General features: G+C 48.2%; 1 protein-coding gene across 3 annotated transcripts; it reads left to right on the top strand.

Moving 5' to 3' along the window:
• The first annotated feature begins 58 nt into the window (after positions 1-58).
• Positions 59-18,078, top strand: uvssa (UV-stimulated scaffold protein A). 3 transcript variants are annotated; one of them, XM_084697282.1, is made up of 15 exons: positions 59-217; positions 348-461; positions 909-1,120; positions 1,352-1,470; positions 1,637-1,757; positions 1,906-2,325; positions 2,417-2,526; positions 2,649-2,777; positions 10,454-10,550; positions 12,853-13,045; positions 13,131-13,283; positions 13,918-14,101; positions 14,191-14,302; positions 16,974-17,163; positions 17,387-18,078. In XM_084697282.1, the coding sequence occupies exons 2-15, from the start codon at positions 352-354 to the stop codon at positions 17,478-17,480; spliced, it is 2,244 nt and encodes a 747-aa protein (XP_084553408.1). In that variant the 5' UTR covers positions 59-217; positions 348-351; the 3' UTR covers positions 17,481-18,078. The 3 variants fall into 3 exon arrangements, with proteins under 3 accessions (XP_084553408.1, XP_084553407.1, XP_084553409.1); XM_084697281.1 differs by having other exon boundaries at positions 341-461; XM_084697283.1 differs by lacking the exon at positions 17,387-18,078 and having other exon boundaries at positions 341-461; positions 16,976-17,130.
• Positions 18,079-19,285: the final 1,207 nt, after the last annotated feature.

The following is a 19,285-nucleotide window of genomic DNA, read 5'->3' as shown; positions in this document are numbered from 1 at the left end:
AACGCGACGCCCAAACAGGTTCACGTCTCCGCTCAGTGAACGCATGCGCACCCCACCCCGTAGCACAGTCGAGCCGTAGAAATCAGAGATACTCGGGAGATCTATGCAACTCTATGGATCTAAGATGTATTTCAGTCACCAGCTAGTTAAATGACTTAGCGATGATGTTTTGACACTGTTGCCTCAGTCCAGAAGCTGTGCTCTAAGCCTTATACACGTACGTGATGCCCTGGATATGTAAAAACGAACTAGTCAACAGACAGATGTATTTCTTTGTTTACATGCCAATTGCTAGCTGCTTAAATGTGATATGGTGGGTTACTGGCTGACTTTTTGTCAGATTGCAGAGCGATGGATTGTGCCGTGAGAGACCAGTTGTCTGGGCTAGTGGAGGAGCTGACTACCTCTGGAGAGCCCCAGCTAAACCAGGACAAGATGAAAGAGCTCAAGAAGCTATGCAAGTAGGAACTAGGAAGGAATACAATTACTTAATCTAGTCTACTCAACTCTGGTTTGATTCTCATCTTAAAGTGTTTCTAATGACTACCTTACTGTACACTGTAGATCAGATTCAAATGAATGGGTCGTTATGAAGCTCAGCAGAAGCCTGATAATGAACATTCATTTGAATCAGGTGTGTTGGAGCAGGGAAATATCTAAAACATGCAGGAAAGTGGGTCCTGAGGAGGACCTGAGGTTGAGAAACACTGCTGTAGAGTGTCTGATAAATACAATTAAAATGACACATTCATACCATGATACTTTACTATAACCTGACTCTCCTCTCCCAGAGCATCTACAACTGTACTCTGCCCACTGAATGTGCTGTACTGTACTGTACTGTAGCCTACTGAATGTGCTGTACTGTAGCCTCCTGAATGTACTGTACTGTGGTTGTCTTCTCTCAGAGCCTCTAACGACTACATTGAGCATGTCTACAATCTGCTGATGTCTCAGCTGGCTCAGGAGCATGCTGAGATCCGCCTCTCTGCCTTCCACATGGCCGCAGAGCTCTTCTCCCGTTCGCACCACTTCCGCCTCCTCCTCGTCTCCGACTTCCAGGACTTTCTGGACCTCACCGTGGAGACAGACTCCGACCAGCCGCTCCCCCCACCTAAAGGTAACCTGAACACTATCCTCATTGGGTCGTTAGCTCAATGTCCAACATCCCCTAAATTCCATAAAGTCTATATAATATGCAATGAAAATATTATGTTCTCACACGGCTTAGTCTTAAATTGGGCTTTACTGTCCCGCCTCTGTGTCTTTTTTAATGGCACCATGCTCACTACCAAAAAAAAAGTCCTCCTTCACAAAGTGTGACGTGTGCTATTGAATGTTGCTAATGTAGAGGTAGCTCGTAAGCTGAAGACCCTGGCCATTCAGACGATTCAGGCCTGGCACGCCTCATACGGAGAGGCCTACAAGAAGCTGGCCCTGGGGTACCACTTCCTGAAACAGGTCAAGAAGGTGAGAGGATATGCCGCGCTCAGTTATCCAGAGAGTCAAGGACACCTGCCAACGTGCTCTCTCTGGCTCTCTCTCTCTCTCTCTCTCTCTCTCTCTCTCTCTCTCTCTCCCCCCCCCTGTCTCTCTGTCTCTGTCTCTCTCTCTCTCTCTCTTCCTCCCGCTCTAGGTGGACTTCAATGATGTCCAGGCCAGGACTCTGGCGGAGAGGAAGAGAGAGGAGGAGAAGCAGAGAAGGCTTGACAGGATCTACAAGGAGAAGGTTGAGAAGGCCACCATGGAGATGGAAGGTATGCCTCTCCTGTCATATGTCTACCTGCACTCAGCCATGGAACTTAAAAACTGGACTTTCTTGCTCCAACCAAAAATGTATTGTACGTGCTATTATGAGAATTCAGTCAGCCATAAATGTGACCCTTGACCCCTGGGTGTTCGCAGAGTCCTGTGAGGAGATACAAGAGTGTCTGACTGAGATGGACACCTGTATGAAGCTGCTGCTGCCTTCTGAGTTTGACCTCTCAGTTTGGGAGGCACCAGTCAATCCAAACACAGAACCAGCCTCTGAAACACCAGTATCAACCAATCAGAGCTCAGAGTCCTCAAAGCCAGCAAATGAGATGACAGAGTCAACCAATGAGAAAAGGTCTTCGGTCCAGGTGACGCATGATGGGACAGAAATGTCCTCCATAGACCGTGATGAACAGCCTTGCTGCAGCAAAGACCTGCACGAAGAGAGGGATGAGAAGGAGTCTAGCGACGAAGAGAGTGAAATGGAAGAGGTTCTGGATGAAGACGCCTTCATACGGAACACAGGCCTCATCTCTCACAAATACAGTCTCGACCTCAACCTCTCCACAGGTGAACACACACACACACACACATACTGTACACACACACACACACGCACACACACAAGGCCACACACTCACTGTTACCCACCTCATTTCAGATTTGCGTCTGAAAGAGACGGAAGAGAATGAGGCTGTGGTAACCACGGTTAAGGATCTCCATAAGCTAATTAGCTCCAAACACCTGCCTGCTGTCAAGGCCTGGGTCCAGGTGAGGGGTTTGTGTGTGTGTCCAGGTGGAACTCCAAAAATGAACCCATGGAATACAGTATTGCAGCATAAAGACCATTCATTACTTTGTGTGTGAATGCATACCTGTGTGTTTGTGTCCAGGTGTTTACCAGAGCAGGGGGTCAGGATCAGTTGTTAAGACAGGCGTTGGACCTGAAGAAGGCTTTAGAGACTGCCATCAGAAAACACCAGGACCTGCACATAGACTACTGCACCAGGCACCGTAAAGTGGTAAGTACAAACATGCACCAACCCGGGGTGCTCAATGGATGGTAATTCACATAGGCAGCATGTAGAGACCTCACCAGAAGAGGGCAGTATTGCACAGCGTAATAATACATTCTTCTGACCTCACAGAAGAAAACATGCAGTGAACTTCTCTTAGGATTTGTCTGGATGTCCTACAGAGAGGGGAGCGGCACTTTCCGCTAGGAGCAGGGCTATTAGGAGGAGCAAAAAGAGAGGGCAGGGCTGGGAGGAATAGCAAGGCTTGGAGGTCCAAGACTGGGGAAAGAGAACAGCAGGAGCAAGCAGGAGGAGAGAGCAGGAGCAAGCAGGAGGAGAGAGCAGGAGGAGAGAGCAGGAGGAGAGAGCAGGAGTAGAGAGCAGGAGTAGAGAGCAGGAGTAGAGAGCAGGAGTAGAGAGCAGGAGTAGAGAGCAGGAGTAGAGAGCAGGAGTAGAGAGCAGGAGTAGAGAGCAGGAGTAGAGAGCAGGAGTAGAGAGCAGGAGGAGCAGGGCCGGGAGGAGAGAGCAGGAGGAGAGAGCAGGAGGAGCAGGGCCGGGAGGAGAGAACAGCAGGAGAGAGCAGGAAGAGAGAGCAGGAGGAGCAGGGCTGGGAGGAGAGAACAGCAGGAGAGAGCAGGAAGAGAGAGCAGGAGGAGCAGGGCTGGGAGGAGAGAACAGCAGGAGAGAGCAGGAAGAGAGAGCAGGAGGATCAGGGCAGGGAGGAGAGAACAGCAGGAGAGAGCAGGAGGATCAGGGCAGGGAGGAATAGCAAGGCTTGGAGGTCCAAGACTGGGGGAAGAGAACAGGAGGAGAGAGCGGGGGGAGCAGGGCTGGGAGGAGAGAGTAGTAGGACACAGTAAAAGGAGCAGGGCTGGGAGGAGAGAACAGGGGGAGGGAGCAGGGGGAGGAGGATGGGAGTTGAGAACAGAAGGAGCAGGACTGGAAGCAGGAGAATAGAGTGAGAGCTCCAGGGAAGACAGGGATGGACAGCTGTAGTAAAAGAGTCGGGGCATCAGGGAGAAGAGAGGCTGAGGGGTGAGGGACAGAGCGCCGGGAGGAAGCCCGTGTCTCTACCTCTTCATCTCCGCCACTGCCTCTCTTTTCTTTGACCTCTTTCTCCCTAACCCTTCCCTCCATCCCTCCCTCTCTTGCTCTGCTCTCTGTCTTGTCCTCTTTCTCTCCCCCCCCCCTCCTCCCCTCCTTCCCTCCACAAGTCCATCCTTAGCAGCTGTAGTTATGAGTGCTCGTCTCATAATGACAGCTGATATGCCAGTCTGTCGGGTAGGAGGCGTGCAAGGGGGGTGCAAGGGGGAGCCAGCCAGCGGTGACAGTGACAAAGCAGCCCACATCTCTCTCTAAAGGGTTATCACTGCCAGCACCCATTCTCCATGCAAGCAGCCCCGCGCTATGATAAAGCTACAACTTAAAGCCCTTTATCATAATTAGTTTTTCCTTTTTACCCTTAAAAGCATTCCATTACTTTATTTCTTTTATCGCCATGGTGACACGCTGGGGGATTGCTTTCAGCGACTCAATAAACTGGGCTCTGATTGGAGGGAAAATGGAGGAATCAGCAGCCTGACTCTGTCCCGCGGGACGGATTTACATGAAGGAGAAAGAGTGAAGGAAAACAACAGGACACTTAATGTACTTGCTGACAGTAGTCCTCTCCTCTCTTCCACTCGTCTCCTCCACTCATCTCCTCTCTCCTCTTCTCTCCTCTCCTGGTCACTACGGTGTTTGCCAGTGTGTTGGTTTGTGTGTTTTTGTGTTAATCTGACAAATTTGCCCCGTCCCTGTAGCAGCAGGCCGTTAAACATGCAGCTTGCAAGGATATGCTGTTGTTTACCTACGATAAGGCACCTTATCAGGCTACGGAGAAACATCATTGATGTTGTGTGTGTGTGTGTGTGTGTGTGTGAATAAGAGGGCACTCCCCCTTTCATCCATGATAGGGATGTTAACTGTGTGACAAGTGTGTTAGGGCTAAAGGTAGGTGGGGCTGGTCGTGACAGTTTGCGTTAGGGTAACTGGCAGTAATGATGAGGAGGTGTCTGTGTGGGTGTGTGTGTGTGTGTGTGTGTGTGTGAGACTTGAGGTTCAGGTCTATAAGCTGGCTGTCTGTGTGGCTGAGGAGATGGAGATGTAAGCTAACGTGTCAGCTGACCAGACTGGCCCCAGCAGTGGATGTCCCTGGGGAGAACAGTCGAGGTTGTGGGTGGTGGGGGGGGGGGGTCAATGGTAGAAATCCCATGGGTCTTGGAGAGTAAGTATAATCATCAAGCCCCCCTTACTGAGACCTGGGACAGGCCTCATTACCTTTGGCTGGTCTCATGATCTCTTAAACCATCTCTCTCTCTCTTTGCATCCATCCATTCCTTCTCCGAATATCCTTCTTGACTGTCCTCCAGCCTCACTCCCAGAAGCCTGACTGTACCAGCCTCTATGCTACCTTTTAGTAATGCTCCTCCAAGTCTCTCTGTCTCACCTTCACTGCAATCCTCTCTACCCTGGCCTCTTCCATGGCCTCTCTTCCCCAGCCTCTGTCCCAGCCTCTCCCTTCTTATTTCCTGGGTCTTTCTCACCTCATTACTTCCTGACAGGAAGGCCTCTTTCTATCAAACGCCACCGCTGGAATAACACACCATATTTGGTCATGGCCTCCTGGGCACTGAACCAATCAAACAGCAGCTACATATACATGTATGTGTGATGGAGATATTCATTAGCTAACGTTCCCATGATGCTGCTGGGCTCTCCTGCGGACCGAAACCCATCTCATTCTGCTACATTTTGTTATGTGGGGGGACGTAAATGCATTGAGATAATACCCTGGCCGCATTAAAGCCTGGCAATATTCACACTGGCCCATCTCCCTGCATGGTAATGTAGAATGTAATCTAATGTGTGTGTGTGCTTATGTGTGTATTCACGGCCCGAGTGCTGTTTCAGAGCAGAGTATTAACTTGTCTGCAGAGACAATAGAGAACAACTTTCAGTTTTTTTTCTTCACCTCCAGCAGGTCTCCGTGTCCTCCTCCCTTCCCTTCCTCCCTCCCTCCCTCCTTCTGACAGCGTACGATGGTTCATTCCATCCCCACCCCCCCTTCCCTCCCGCCACCGCACCAACCAGGCCATACACCTGAGTTATTGGTTTGCTGTAATAATTTGCTGGAGCTTCCACAGTGGAGGGGGTTATTAGCATATAAATAGCAGATGCACAGAAGACCATCACAGCTGAGCACATTTAATTTTTAGTTTATAAGATTGAATGGGTTTTTAAACGCATAGCCATCAAACTTGCCAAGAGACAAATGAAGTTGAGAGTTCAGTTGTCCGAGGCGGCCCTCGGCGATCATTTTTTAAAAGGATAACAGAGTTACTTAAGGGGGAGCGCTTGGCTGGGGCGTGTAGGGGCATGGGGGGGGGGGGGGGGGGGGACCTGGGTGGAGCAATAGACATGCTTTAGAGACTTAATTAGACCATACAGGATGTATGGAGGGGGGGCTGAGGTGAGGGATGGAGGGAGGAGGGCAGAAAGGTCCTTTACCCTGCAGGAGTGTGTTGTGTTATTTAAACACACTCATTATCCAGGCCTCCGACCCGGGCAAGGGGACCGAGGTGGGACACACACGGTCAATACTGCTACTGCGGGAGACAAACAAACCAGGAGTGGTGGGGAATGTTTTATCAATCCCAAACATACCAAGGTATAGATGGATGGATCGATGAATGGATAGATAGATACATCGATAGATAGATTGAGGCAGGATAAAGACAGTGAGAAAAGGATGAAGGGAGACACCCAGAGACGGAGATGGAGAGGTTTCCCAGACGGTATTGTTTGCAGGCTCAGCAGAAGCTGCAGTGCTAAGCCTTCTGTGATACATCCTAGTGCTTTAGTTAGCACTGCTAGTTTATCTCCCCGCACAAGAAAACTTTCCTCCGGTATTTTGTAAAAAGGAGAAATGGTGGAGAGCTCTCTCCTCGCCGGATAAGAAACTGGTTGGTTTAAATGCAAAGGAGTGCGTGAGGAGCGGAGGCCATATTTTAACTGTGTTTGTGTCAGCAAAATGTTTCTATATAAAAGCTAATTCCCTCCTCTTCTGTTTGTACAAGAGTTACAGCTTTGCCACCTCTCCACGACACCACAGATTTTATCACCCCAGAATTAAGGTGAATTAAAAGTAAAGTAATGTTTGTTGTGCAGGTGGTAGTGTGTGTGTGTGTGTGGGTGTAGTAAAGGGATCTATCAGTGGAGGAATAACTGCCCTGCGGTAGAGAGAGACAGCCGGAATAAACAAAAGTACAATCTCCTGCTCTGCAACTGTCACCCTCCCCCCCTCCCTCCACAGAAGGTGAATAACTGGGTCTGTGTTAGGGACAAATGTAGAGAAAGTTTGTGCAGGAGGAAGCACCTTCTCTCTCCCCTCTCTCTGTCTCTCTTTCTCTCTGTCTCGTACATGTGAATGTGTGTTGCTGTGTATTCAGTGATTGTATCAAACTTGGGTGGGGTAGCGTGTGGTGTGTTTGAAGTTTTCATAGGCAGAAGAAGCCATTGTGTACTCAGTATCAAACGTTCTCAGTATTTGTTGTTGATCAAGCTTGTATAGAAAGTGTCCTTTATCAACTGTCATCCGTATTGGTTGATTAATAGATTAGCCTATCGTTTAATAATCGATTGTAGTCTCATCACAAACTGAGACACTGTCTTTCTAGTTTGTGTCTTTTGTCTGTCCTCATGTGTTGGCCTTTGGCCTCGAGTCTCTCATTCTCTCTGTCTTTCTCCCTATTTTCAGTACCATGTGCTTTATTGGCATGATTGTTCATGTCAAAGGTTTTGCCAAAGCAGTCCACAGTGAAGGGTCAACACGTGCAATTGTTAACACATATTAAGAACTTAAACAATCAGTTATAAAACATCCATACAATTGTTTGGATTTAATTCCAGGGTGAGGTCACTGAGTCTATATTTTGAAAGGAGTCATCTCCGCTTTAGATAGATATTCAGTCATTTCATAATCTCTGTGGGCTCGATCGTTGTTTTTGTGTTTGTCTTTTATTTTCCCTCAGTGCGCCACATAGACGTGTTAGTTTTGGTATTTGGTTTATTTAGTTTGGTGTTTGTAAAGCAGTGCTTGACTGGGAAGGATGTGTGCCAGGTGGTGACTAGTTAGTTAGGCTGACTAGCTGGCACTGCGAGCTCTTTTCAGGGGTAAGTATTTTTTGGGGTGCTATTTGCTTGTTGACACTGCCAAATTTTTGCACCAAATTCTAATTGGGATATTTATGTAATTAAATGTTTAATTGCATTAAAAGCAATACAAGCTTTTTTTTTTGTGCATTCGATGCCTAGCAGTCTTCCCCCCCCCCCCTCCTCTCTCCCATTCTCTGTCACTCTCTGTCTCTTTCGGAATATACAGAGTGGTAATTATGGGTTAATTATGCTGTAATTGAATTGTTAGTGTTGTAAAATTATGTGGTTTAATTAAGTGTGATTTAATTTATTAACATCCGCGTCTGTAATATCCAGAGCAGGCGGATGAGTCCTCTGTGATTCTCCCTGTGCTTTCATCCACTGCTTCTCTCTCTCTCTCCATTCCTTTCTTTGTCTCTTGTCCTCCCTTTCTCTCCTCTGTCTCTGTATCTCTAAATGATGGGTAGTACTAGAGAGCAACGATCATAAAATGCCACAGTCAACATTGTGCCCACACGCTAATAAACACACGCGCTCACAAAGAAAAGAAGGAAAGGAGAAGTCATTTTTGCCCTCTCTTTCCTTTCGTAGCAGACGTAGGTGTTATGATGGACGTAATGAAGCTGAATGAAGGTGTGTATGTGTGAGAGCGTGCGAGCGAGAACAGTTTGCCGCTACACAGCATTCCAGAGTGAAGGTTACGGGCGCTATGTGGAGTGTTTATGAAAATGACCCCGAGATTTAAACACGTTCTGTTATGCATTGTAGCACAAGGAATGGTTAACTACCTTTAGAGGAAATTAAAAGGCATAAATTCTGTTTAGCACTGATGTGAAGTCCCTTCTAGGAAGAGCGGAGAGGAGAGATAATATGGGGAGGAAGGAGGGGAAAGAGCATGGGAGGAGGAGACGAAAAGGGGAGAAAGAGACAGAGAGAGGAAGAAGGAAGAGGGCAAAGCCTTAGACGAGGGGTGGAGGAGTGAAGGGGGAGAAAAGGACGGGGTAGGAGGTCATTGGACTGTGGGGGAGGAGGGCGAAAGGTCATGAATTCCCTTCTCCTTCTCTGTTTCTGTTACTCCAAAACAGCTCCTTGACTGGTGATGATGCAGCACAGCGTATAGGACTGGGCACCCAACACTGGGGGACAACAGAGGAAGAGAGGGCGGGAGAGAGAGACAGAGAGAAGGAGTGAGAGAGAGAGAAAAGAGAGAGGGGGGAGGAGGAAAAGAGGAAGGGAGGGAGGAAGAGAGAGTAAGAGTGGGAGAGGGAGAAGAAGAGAGGTAGAGTATGGGAGGGAGGGAGAGAGAGAGAGAAAGGGAAAGATGGAGCGAGAGAAGAATTGAGGGAGGGAGAGAGAAAGCGATGGAGCGAGAGGAAGAGAGGGAGGGTTCATCTCATTGCTCTTCCGGCTATATTGATGGAGCTCATTCACCTGAGCGAGGTTAGTAAGATCTGCTGTAGCTGCAGACCACAGGGAGGGGGCGGTACCACTGGTCAGCTGCTCCAGCCAGCCCTGTTGATTCGCGCAGAGGGACAACCACGTCCACCTTCCCCAACATGTGTGGGTGTGTGTGCTGCATGGGTGTGTGACAGAATACTGCCGCACACAGTCTCTAACCGTGGGCTGACACAGTTCATGTAAGCGGAAGAGTTTGACACCCGGTAGGCAGTAGGTTCATCATTCTTATTTATTGTTACACTGTATTTTCACTGAAAAGAAATTAGTCAAATTACGTCAAAAAGACCAGCCAATGTGTCTGAACACGAACCCGAACATCACTTCTACATTTTTGTCGAAAGTTGTGTCGGGCAGCTACCCTCGGGTGTGTGCGCTGTGATAGCATGAGCGTGTGTGTGTGTGTGTTTGGTATATCTGGAGGTGAGAGTGGGTAGGGTTTCCAGTCTACCTCCTGAGAGGCGAGAGGCAGCTTACCTCTGTGGACCTGACCTCTCTCTGACCAGCCTCCTTATCACACACACACACTCCTCCAATCACTCCCTCCATCCTCTCATCTCTCCATCCCAGATGCCAGATCCCACTCCCTGCCTGCAAGACGGAGTAAACCCCCCTTTTCAACAGTTCGACTGATCCAGGCTGAGACCCAGGAGTTAGACTTAGCCAGGCTGAGACCCAGGAGTTAGACTTAGCCAGGCTGAGACCCAGGAGTTAGACTGATCCAGGCTGAGACCCAGGAGTTAGACTTAGCCAGGTTGTGACCCAGGAGTTAGACTTAGCTGGTCTGAGACCCAGGAGTTAGACTTAGCCAGGCTGAGACCCAGGAGTTAGACAGTCTACCCTAGACTAGGGTACACACACACACACACACCCCTTCCGACTGCCCACTCTGAGGTTTCCTCGCAACCATCGAGACAGCCCCCCACCTAGCCTCTACACCTGTGTCCACACCAGCACCAGTCTACCCGTCTAGGGGTCGGAAGGGGTGCGGTAATGTATGACAAAGTTAAACGTCTCTTTCAACCCTTCAGATGAGAGCATCGGATGATGAAGATGAGGATTTCGAGGAGGTGCCGGAGAAGGAAGGCTTTGAACCCCACATTCCAGAGCATCTAAGAGAGGAGTACGGTCAGTTGACTTAGCTGGAGGGCCACTTACACACACACACACACACACACGTGCACAAACAAGAGACAAACAAACAGCAATAAGGAGAACCTGCCATCGTAGTAATCTTCATAAGATCTCACCCTGGCCCCTGGAGACCATAACACACACGCACACACACACTTTCTTACAGCGGACAGGCACAGATTAACAGAGAGAAGGTGTGAAGGAATGCCCCTTAAAGTGTGTTTGTTTGTGGAAGGCTGACTTGTGGTCAGGGGTCAGGGGTCAGTGTGCGCGGTTGGCCAGCCACGCTCCCTCTCAGCAGACTGTTAGCCCAGGTGCTACAGAGCGCAGTGCTGCCCACTGCACCTGTCACCGGCAACGACCCCCGTCTGAAAATGTTGTTTTGTGTCTTTGTTTGAACCTGCTCTCGTCAAGTCTGGAGTTAGACCGAGACATCCCTCCTGTGTGTTGACATTAATGGTATGGTGTCTGTCAGTGTGTGTGTGTGTGTGTGTGTGTGTGTGTGTGCGAGTGTGTCTCCGGAGCCAGGCTGGGTTTGATTAGTGAGCTATGTAATGATCTGTAGAGGCCATGCCAAATTAACAATGCCACCCTCTTAATGAGGTCCCATTAGGCCTGTTGTAATTTACTACCTGTACCTGCACCTTCTTCTGCCTAGACCTGGGACACATCCTCCCCTGCACACACACACACACACACACACACACACACACACACACACACACCGGCAACACTGGACTTAGAAGTTATACGGTTATATTGAGGTCCTCTTGTGTACACAGTATTTTAAGAGAGAGAGCGAGGGTAGATAGATCTGTTTTAGCAGTCTGAAGTTGCTTTTGCAAAACACATGGCAGCCTTACACACAAACTTGTGTGAATGTGTGTGCGCGTGTAATTACAGATATCCTGTCAGTCTGCCACTGTCTCGGAGGAATGTCAGACTATCAACTGTCCCTCTGTCGTAATGAGTTGTGTCTCAGGTGGATATAATATGATAGATACTGACGATGTTTTTGAGAATAAAAAAAATAGAGATATTTGTTATCTCTTTATGGACAGTCTTCCTGGCTGTCTGTCTTTTCAGAGCCCGGCTTTCATCTGTAGGGACCCAGATCACAAAGCACTCGGCCTCACTTCTTTTCTTCAGCTCCTATTTCTTTCTTTTATTCCCCCCCACCTTCTTTCCGCTCCCCCCCCCCCCCCTCTCTCTCTCCTTCTCTCTCCTCCACTCTGTGCTCTGCTCTTTTCACGGCTGATCTCTTATCTATCCCTTTATCCTGCTTCTCCTGTCAGGACGTTATCTCTCTTTCAAATTTACATTTTAATTACAAGGCCTGCTGAACTCAGGAAAATCAATACTCTCTCTCTCCTCCCTCTCTCTTTTTCACTCTCTTTAATTCTCTCTCCCTTACTTCCTTCTCTCGGCTCTTTCTCCTTCTCTCTCCCTCTGTCACTTTCCCTCTCTGTCTCCCTCTTTTCTCTCATTCTCTCTCTCTCTCTCTCTCTCTCTCTCTCTCTCTCTCTTCCTCCTCCTCCTCCTCCTCCTCTCTCTCCCCAGGCCAGCCCACTGGCCCTCTCTATTTCCTCCTATTGATCTATCTCTTTAACACCTGCTACTTTACTGCTGCAGACAAATAGCTACCATTTTGGTCAATTTAAAGAGAAAAGAAAGGATTTGGTAGTATTTCAGCTTGGCCTCGACGTAGGGAAGGATGGAGGGATGGTGTGGTAATTCAGAGGGATGGAAGGATGGTGTGATGTGTTGGAGTGATGGAGGCCAAGGGGTAGGGGGTGGGCTACTTGTACATGGGAGTGGGCAGGTTTATAAATGCATTCAGCTGAACTGTGGTGGGTGGATGGGGCAGCAGGGTCACTGTGGGGAGGTGGAGTGTCACAGTAGCAGTATTTTACTGACTGGCACTGCATTAGGTGTGTTATACTTGCCCGCTGTTGCACGGCTGTCTTTTTTTTATCACACTCTCTGGCTCCTTTTATTGGAGAGAGGAGAGGTACTGTTTGACCTGTCAGCCAGTCTGTTCTCTGAGGTAACAACTGCTGTGTTGGATTGCCATTCATATTGTCTGACCTGGCCTGGTCTAGCCTGGTCTGACCTGGCCTGGCAAGCTGTGGGGTTGTTTGGGGCAAGCTGCTGGCTTATAGGTTGTCCTTGATCTCATCTCCAGCCCTAAGCCCTGTCTGACTTCCACACACACGCTAGACCACCCAGGGGTCTGCAACCGCTCATTTGTAGACGTGTTGTTGTCACCCTGGCCCCCTCCCCTCCTCCCCACCAGGTCTCGAACCTTCCACCAGCTCCTCCAGGAGCAAGAAGCCAGCCTCCTCCTGGGCCCGGCCCCAGCCCCGGGCTCCTCCCCAGGACCCCCAGCCGCTCCCTAGGAGCAAGAGAAGAGCCCTGGAGGAGGAGCAGGACCCCACCTGTGCTGCTGCCACACTGAGCCTCCTCAGACAGCGCCTCCCGCAGGGCCGGTAACTCTCTGCTCTCCTCGCCTCCGCCCTCCTCTCGTTCGCTCTCAAACCACCAGTATGAATGCTCTCTCTCTGTATGCAATAGCGTTTCAGCAGGTCCAGAGCAGCAGACAGCAGGCTCGTCCGGTGATGCAGTCCCAGGGTCCAGCCAGGGCCAGGCTGACGTCCCTGTCGTCCCCTTCGGCCTGGACCTGTACTACTGGGGCCAGGAGCAGCCCACCGCTGGAAAGATCATCAAGTACTCACCATTACTCACCCTATATGACATGGATATTATCAATACATATATGCCGTTCGGGCACCATGTACATATTATATCCATAGCCTCATATTACTACTGCAGCATTATTTACACTTTCAGTCCACAAGAATCACATTGCTGGTTGAGATGACAGTGCTGCTTTGTGGGCACTGGGTGAGCTGCTGCTTGGCGTTTCGGTTTCTGATTGCAGTCACTGTATGTGTCCACAAGAGGGTGCTGTTGTCAGAGGCCTCAGTGGATGCAATGGCTGTAGTGCGATGTCTTGGCAATAAAGGCTTTCTTTCAATAATTGGGCTCAACCTTTAGCGCCTTTAGAGTGTTAAAGCGCTTGTCATCTTCCTCCTCTCCCTCCTCCTTTTGATCCTCTTCCTTCTCCCCTTCCTCTTCTTCCTCATGCTCTTCCTCCTCCACATGCTCGTTTTCCTCCTCTTCCTCATGTTCTTCCTCCTCCTCCACATGCTCGTTTTCCTCCTCTTCTCCTCTTCCTCATGCTCTTCCTCCTCATGCTCCTCCTTTTCCTCCTCTTCTCCACCTCCTCATGTTCTTCCTCTTCCTCCTCCTCATGCTCCTTTTCCTCCTCTTCCTCCATGTCTTCCTCCCCCTCCTCCAGGTACTCCTCCCAGCACCAGTTCTGGGTGCCTAACGAGGTGGAGGAGGAGGTGGAGAACCCGGAGCTGAGCGCCCAGATGAAGTCTCGCTACATCACCTTCGCCGGGCGCTTCACCCCCGTCACACACACCTGCAGGGCGCCCCTGTCCAACGGGGCGCTGTGTGAACGCCAGGACAGGGTCAAGGTCAGACGCACACACACACACCTGGAAAAACGCAGACATCTGCAGTTGTGTGGTGACAAGTTGACCTGTGTGTGTGTGTGTGTGTGTAGTGTCCGTTCCATGGTGTCATCGTGCCCCGTGACGACCTAGGCCGCCCCACTAACCCCGAGGACGCCGCACGCCTAGAGAGGGAGGAGAGGAAACGGCGAGAGGAACAGCCTGGTGAGACACACACACACCGTGCCATGATCACCCTGGTGTATGGCTGGACCCAGAGCACACAGAGTCCTTCCTCCCAGCCCAGAACTGAGGAGGAAGAGGAGGGACGAAGGGCGAGAGGGATGAGGGAGTTTTTGATTGAGGTAAAGATGAGGTGATAGAATTGGAGAGATGGCCAATAGAGGGATAAAAGACTGGCCTTGACTGGGCCAGATCTGTCTGTCCTTCCATCTCTCTCCTGACCCAGCACAACCGGGCCCAGCTAAAAGCCCATTAGTGTGTGTGTGTGTGTGTGTGTGTGTGTGTGTGTGTGTGTGTCACTGCCAGGTAGCCAGAGGATATGGTCTCTCTCCCTGCAGTGGCTTGTTAACAAACAGGTACTAGGTGTCTGACTGGCTTGCCTGCTGGCCACTCGCTTGTGAAATAGCATCTTTTGTAACTAACTACACTATTGATCCACTACTTCATCAGACCTAGCCATCCAGACAGACAGGCAGGCACTGTCACAAACACATGCGTGCACACACACACACACACACACACTCAAATATATATATCTATACACACATGCTGTCTTTCCCCTTTTAGGCCAGGCTGGTACCCCATTACCACCTGTGTGTGTGTGTGTGTGTGTGTGTGTGTGTGTGTGTGTGTGTGCGTGCGTGCGCACCTGCAACTGATCAGCCCTCCCTGTGGTCACTCTCTCTCCCACCGTTGTATTGATTTTGTCTCTAACGGACGCAAATAGTTTTTTTTGTTTTCTTTGTCCCAGGGCAGGGTTTGGCTTTCATAATGTGAGCGCAGACACACGGCTGTCTGTCTCAGTTTGAAAGGGTCCAGGGGCTGTCCCAATCCCAGGCCTACCCGACCTTCTAACCCCATTGTCCACCCCCTCCTGTCTCAGAATAGGCCTGCCCAGACCGCAACAACATTAGCTCGTTAGCACCACAGACAAGTCACGTCTTTGACGTGTCAGCGACACCAGGCTCACAATCCGTCTTTACACATTAAGACACAAGCAGATTTTAATGAGCTTTTCTTACATGAAGCCATGATAATAATTAGCTAGCTGGGGATGCCGCTTTAGCCTACTTAGCGTACTTAGCATACTTAGCCAGGTTTAGCATAGCTTTTAGATAGTGAATAGCGTAGATGTCATTGTCATCCTAGAATGCTGCATGATAGTGGACAAGAGAGATATCTACAGAAGAATGGGTTGTGTGGCATGAAGGTGTGTCTGCTGTAAACGTGTGTGATGTGAATATTTGTGTAGGGTAGACGTGTTTGCCTTTTGTGTCACTGTCTGTATACGTGTGTTTGCGTGCGTACTTGAATGATGTGTGTGTGTGTGTGTGTGTGTGTGTGCCAGGCTAATGCCAAGGGCCATCCCAGGGTATCTTTTACACCAGACCAGACACTAGGAGGTCCTGCTGCCGGTCCTAAAGGGCTGGCAGACTTCCAGCTGCCATGTTTGTAGAGCGTGTTTCTGTGTGTGTGTGTGTGTGTCCCGGGCCACAGCTGGAGCTGTAGAGAGGCTGTTGACAGAGGACAGGGGCCTGGTGCAGAGGCTTCAGACAGATTAACTTAATAAGACCCCCCTCCCTCCCTCCCCTCTCATCTCATCTCATCCCTCTCTCCCTCTCATCCTGGCCTGGGAATCAAAACACACAATAGACATGACTTAAACCACTCAGGGATCATGGGCCTTGTGTAATAGAGCCCCCCCCCCCCCCCCCCCATACACACACACCTCAACCCCCTCACCAGCCCCACTCACACCTCACACAAAAAACGGGCACCCCCACCCCTTCACTCCCCCCCTCCGACCGACACACACACCCCTAGGGACGCACACACCTCCCCAAATTAATTTGTAACTAAAACTGGGCCCCTCTTTTACAGGCTTGTGGGACTTGGGGGTGGGGTGGGAGGGGAGGGGGGAGTACGGAGGGGGGGTGATTGAGAGGGGTCTAATGCCAGACCAAAATAGACTACATTTTTTCAATTACCGTGTGGTTTGTTGGCGGTTATGAGGCTGAGCTGATAGAGCAGTTAACCTCCACACACCAAGGGCACTCCTCTGGGGCAGGGGTATGTGTGTGTGGGTGTGTGTGTGTGTGGGGGGGGGGGGGGTACAGTACAGATGAATCCTCCATACACACACCTTGACTAGCTACCTACCCACATACTTAATGAAGTCCCACAACACACACCTTGGCTAGCTCACACACCTCAGTAAACTCACGCTCAACTAACTCACACACCGCACACACGCACGCACGGCATGTTCACACAAGCTGTTCAGGCAACCAAGGCGCATTTAGCCTCTGTAAACATGCTGGCTCATTGTCTATAGACCTGGACCAGATCAGACGGGTCCAGCCACCCTGCAGGACAGTACCTGTGGTTTGGATTATCGGATTACCGGCCAGGAACGACTAGGCCTTCTCACTGATACAGATATACTGTTGTTTACGCTGTTCGTTTACACAATGTTTAGCAATGTCAGACATTTTTGTTGTGAAGGTGTCCTGGATGATAATGTGTTTGTTTGTCTGTTTGTTTATTTGTTTGTGTGTCTGTGTTTGTGTGTGTCTGTGTGTCTGTGTCTACGTGTTTATGCGTGTGTGTGTGTGTGTGTATCTGTATCTGTGTGTGTGTGTGTGTGTGTTAGAGTGGCGGGACGCTGAGCTGATGCGTGACATCGAGGCTGCTACAGGGGAGGACCTGGGCTCCTCTAGGACGTACGGTAAAGGGCGGGGCAAAGGCAAGGGGAAGAAGAAGAAGAAATACCCCAACCTGAGTGACCTCAAACAGAGCGCCAACACCTCCCGCTCACGCCTGGAGAAGAAGGTCTTCAACAAGTGAGTAGTTAGCCAGCTAGCTGCCTCTCCAGAGATGATGAGAGAGAAAGATAAGTGGTAGATTGTGTCCCGAGAGACAACTGACACAGCATACAGATGTTTGAACTGTCCATCGAGACCTGTCATTCAAATTGACACTGAATTTGTTCCTTGATGGATTATGGGTTCATTCATTTATTCGTGTATTACTTCATTCATATTTCTCCTTGTGTCATTGTTCCAGGAGTTCAATGCGAAGAGTCACTGAAGTCATGAACAAAATGGACAAAAGGAAACATGAGAAGTTTTCGAACCAGTTCAACTATGCTCTCAATTAACTACAGCTCTTAACTACTGTAGCGACTTTTGTATGCTCTACTTGTATGCCATTTTGATGTCTATGTATGAGATTTATTTTAGAGTTATGTTTTCTTTAAATAATTTAATGGTTGACAAATGAAATGATACATTTCTTACTTGTGAAACTATTTGGAATTCGAAAATGTTTGTTATTGTAACGTCCTCAGGAATTTTTGAAGAATATATTCATGTTGATATTCTGAATTTGTTGCTGTGTCTTTTTTTGTACAAAAAGTGTAGAATTAACACAGCCTGTCCTCTACATTTGACGTGTTAAAATTGAGTGTGTAGTTTAGAACTGGTCAGCCGATCTATATTTATTATTTATCTCTTCATACCTGTCCTTCCCTCTTTGTCAAAACCCTAAAGTTTAATACTGATGCTAACAAATGTGCCTGATGATTGGTTGTGCATCCACTGTGAGAACTAAACAAGGTGGGCATGTTACATGTGGTTTTATTCAATCATAACATTTAGGTATCAAGGTATCAACCCAGTTTGGACTGATATCCTACGAAATAATGTTCATGTTGAGTAAATATTTAACATTGACAGCTGAGCAATAAAGCATAACATCAAAGCAGTGGGCTGATTCAATTGTTCTACCAAGAGTTGTTGAGTAGCGAAAGAAGCATATAAACTACTGGAACATGCATGCCTCTTTCGAAATGCCGCCAACTGATACAAGTATTTGTTCAAGACACTTTAGGTTGTCTTTTGTAGCCTATATTCCACAAATCATATTTAAACTGCCAAGTGGTCGTCTTTGTGTGTCTGGCTACATACAGATAGTCAAAACTTTTGTAATATTTTCAGCATTGACATCTGTACTTCTCTATGGCAACTAAGCTTGGTGGCTTATAGGCTGCATAGACACCAAGGCAAAATACATCAAACCGTAGGCTACATGGTTACACACTATAGAGCATTAGTAGACTGCATATCCACTGCATGTCACATGGATAATTATTCATAAAGTATAATAAGAAACATGCATAGGCTAGACAGAATATGCCAATTGAGATTGTCAATTTGTAATTTGGGGAAAATACAGAAAAACTTTACCTGTCTGCTTCAAATTAATAACTCTTTAAACGATGATGCAAACAAAATATGTAGCCTATACGATTAGTAAACCTACTTGGATTAGGCCTATAATAATAAAATGAGATAATAATAAAGATTGACATGGGCCAAATAATAATTATCTTTTGTGTTGGTAATATTTAGATGATATTTTATATACAGCCTATATATATATATATTTGTATACAAAAGCAACTCGTATTGCTTTTGTATACAATATATATATACCTATATATACAGACATATTCAAACCGGCGCCAAAAATGTTGATCAAATGTCTTTGTTTAATTTTGCGATAGAAGCATGCATGTGCCCAACAGCCTAAATCATTATTCGTTTTATTTTCACAAAAAAGTTTAAAGAAGGTATTCTATAAATGTTCAGTTGATAATGTGTGTGCTGTGGAGACGCATGCTAGACACTAGGCGTTATTGGCGGACAAGCATTCCTCCGCACGTTATTATGGAATGAAACATTTCATATTAATGGGATATGAAACATCAACATTCAAAATAACGTTCAATGTGGGGCACTGCAGGAAGACATATTGTAAGTTGTCATGCCGGTATAAATAAAATAACCCGGTCTTAGACCCGGTGTCACCTTCTATTTGTGCCTTAGTTTAATTGCCTAGCCTATGCATTTATCAAACCTACATTTTCCTCCTATATGTGGTTTTCGATAAGCGTAATTAAAA

This window comes from Hypomesus nipponensis, chromosome 1 (genome assembly GCF_054491055.1).
Source record: "Hypomesus nipponensis isolate SF chromosome 1, ASM5449105v1, whole genome shotgun sequence".
In the NCBI taxonomy this organism is placed as follows: domain Eukaryota; kingdom Metazoa; phylum Chordata; class Actinopteri; order Osmeriformes; family Osmeridae; genus Hypomesus; species Hypomesus nipponensis.
The sequence above is the reverse complement of the archived record's forward strand: the minus strand, read 5'-3'. Positions and strand labels throughout refer to the sequence as shown.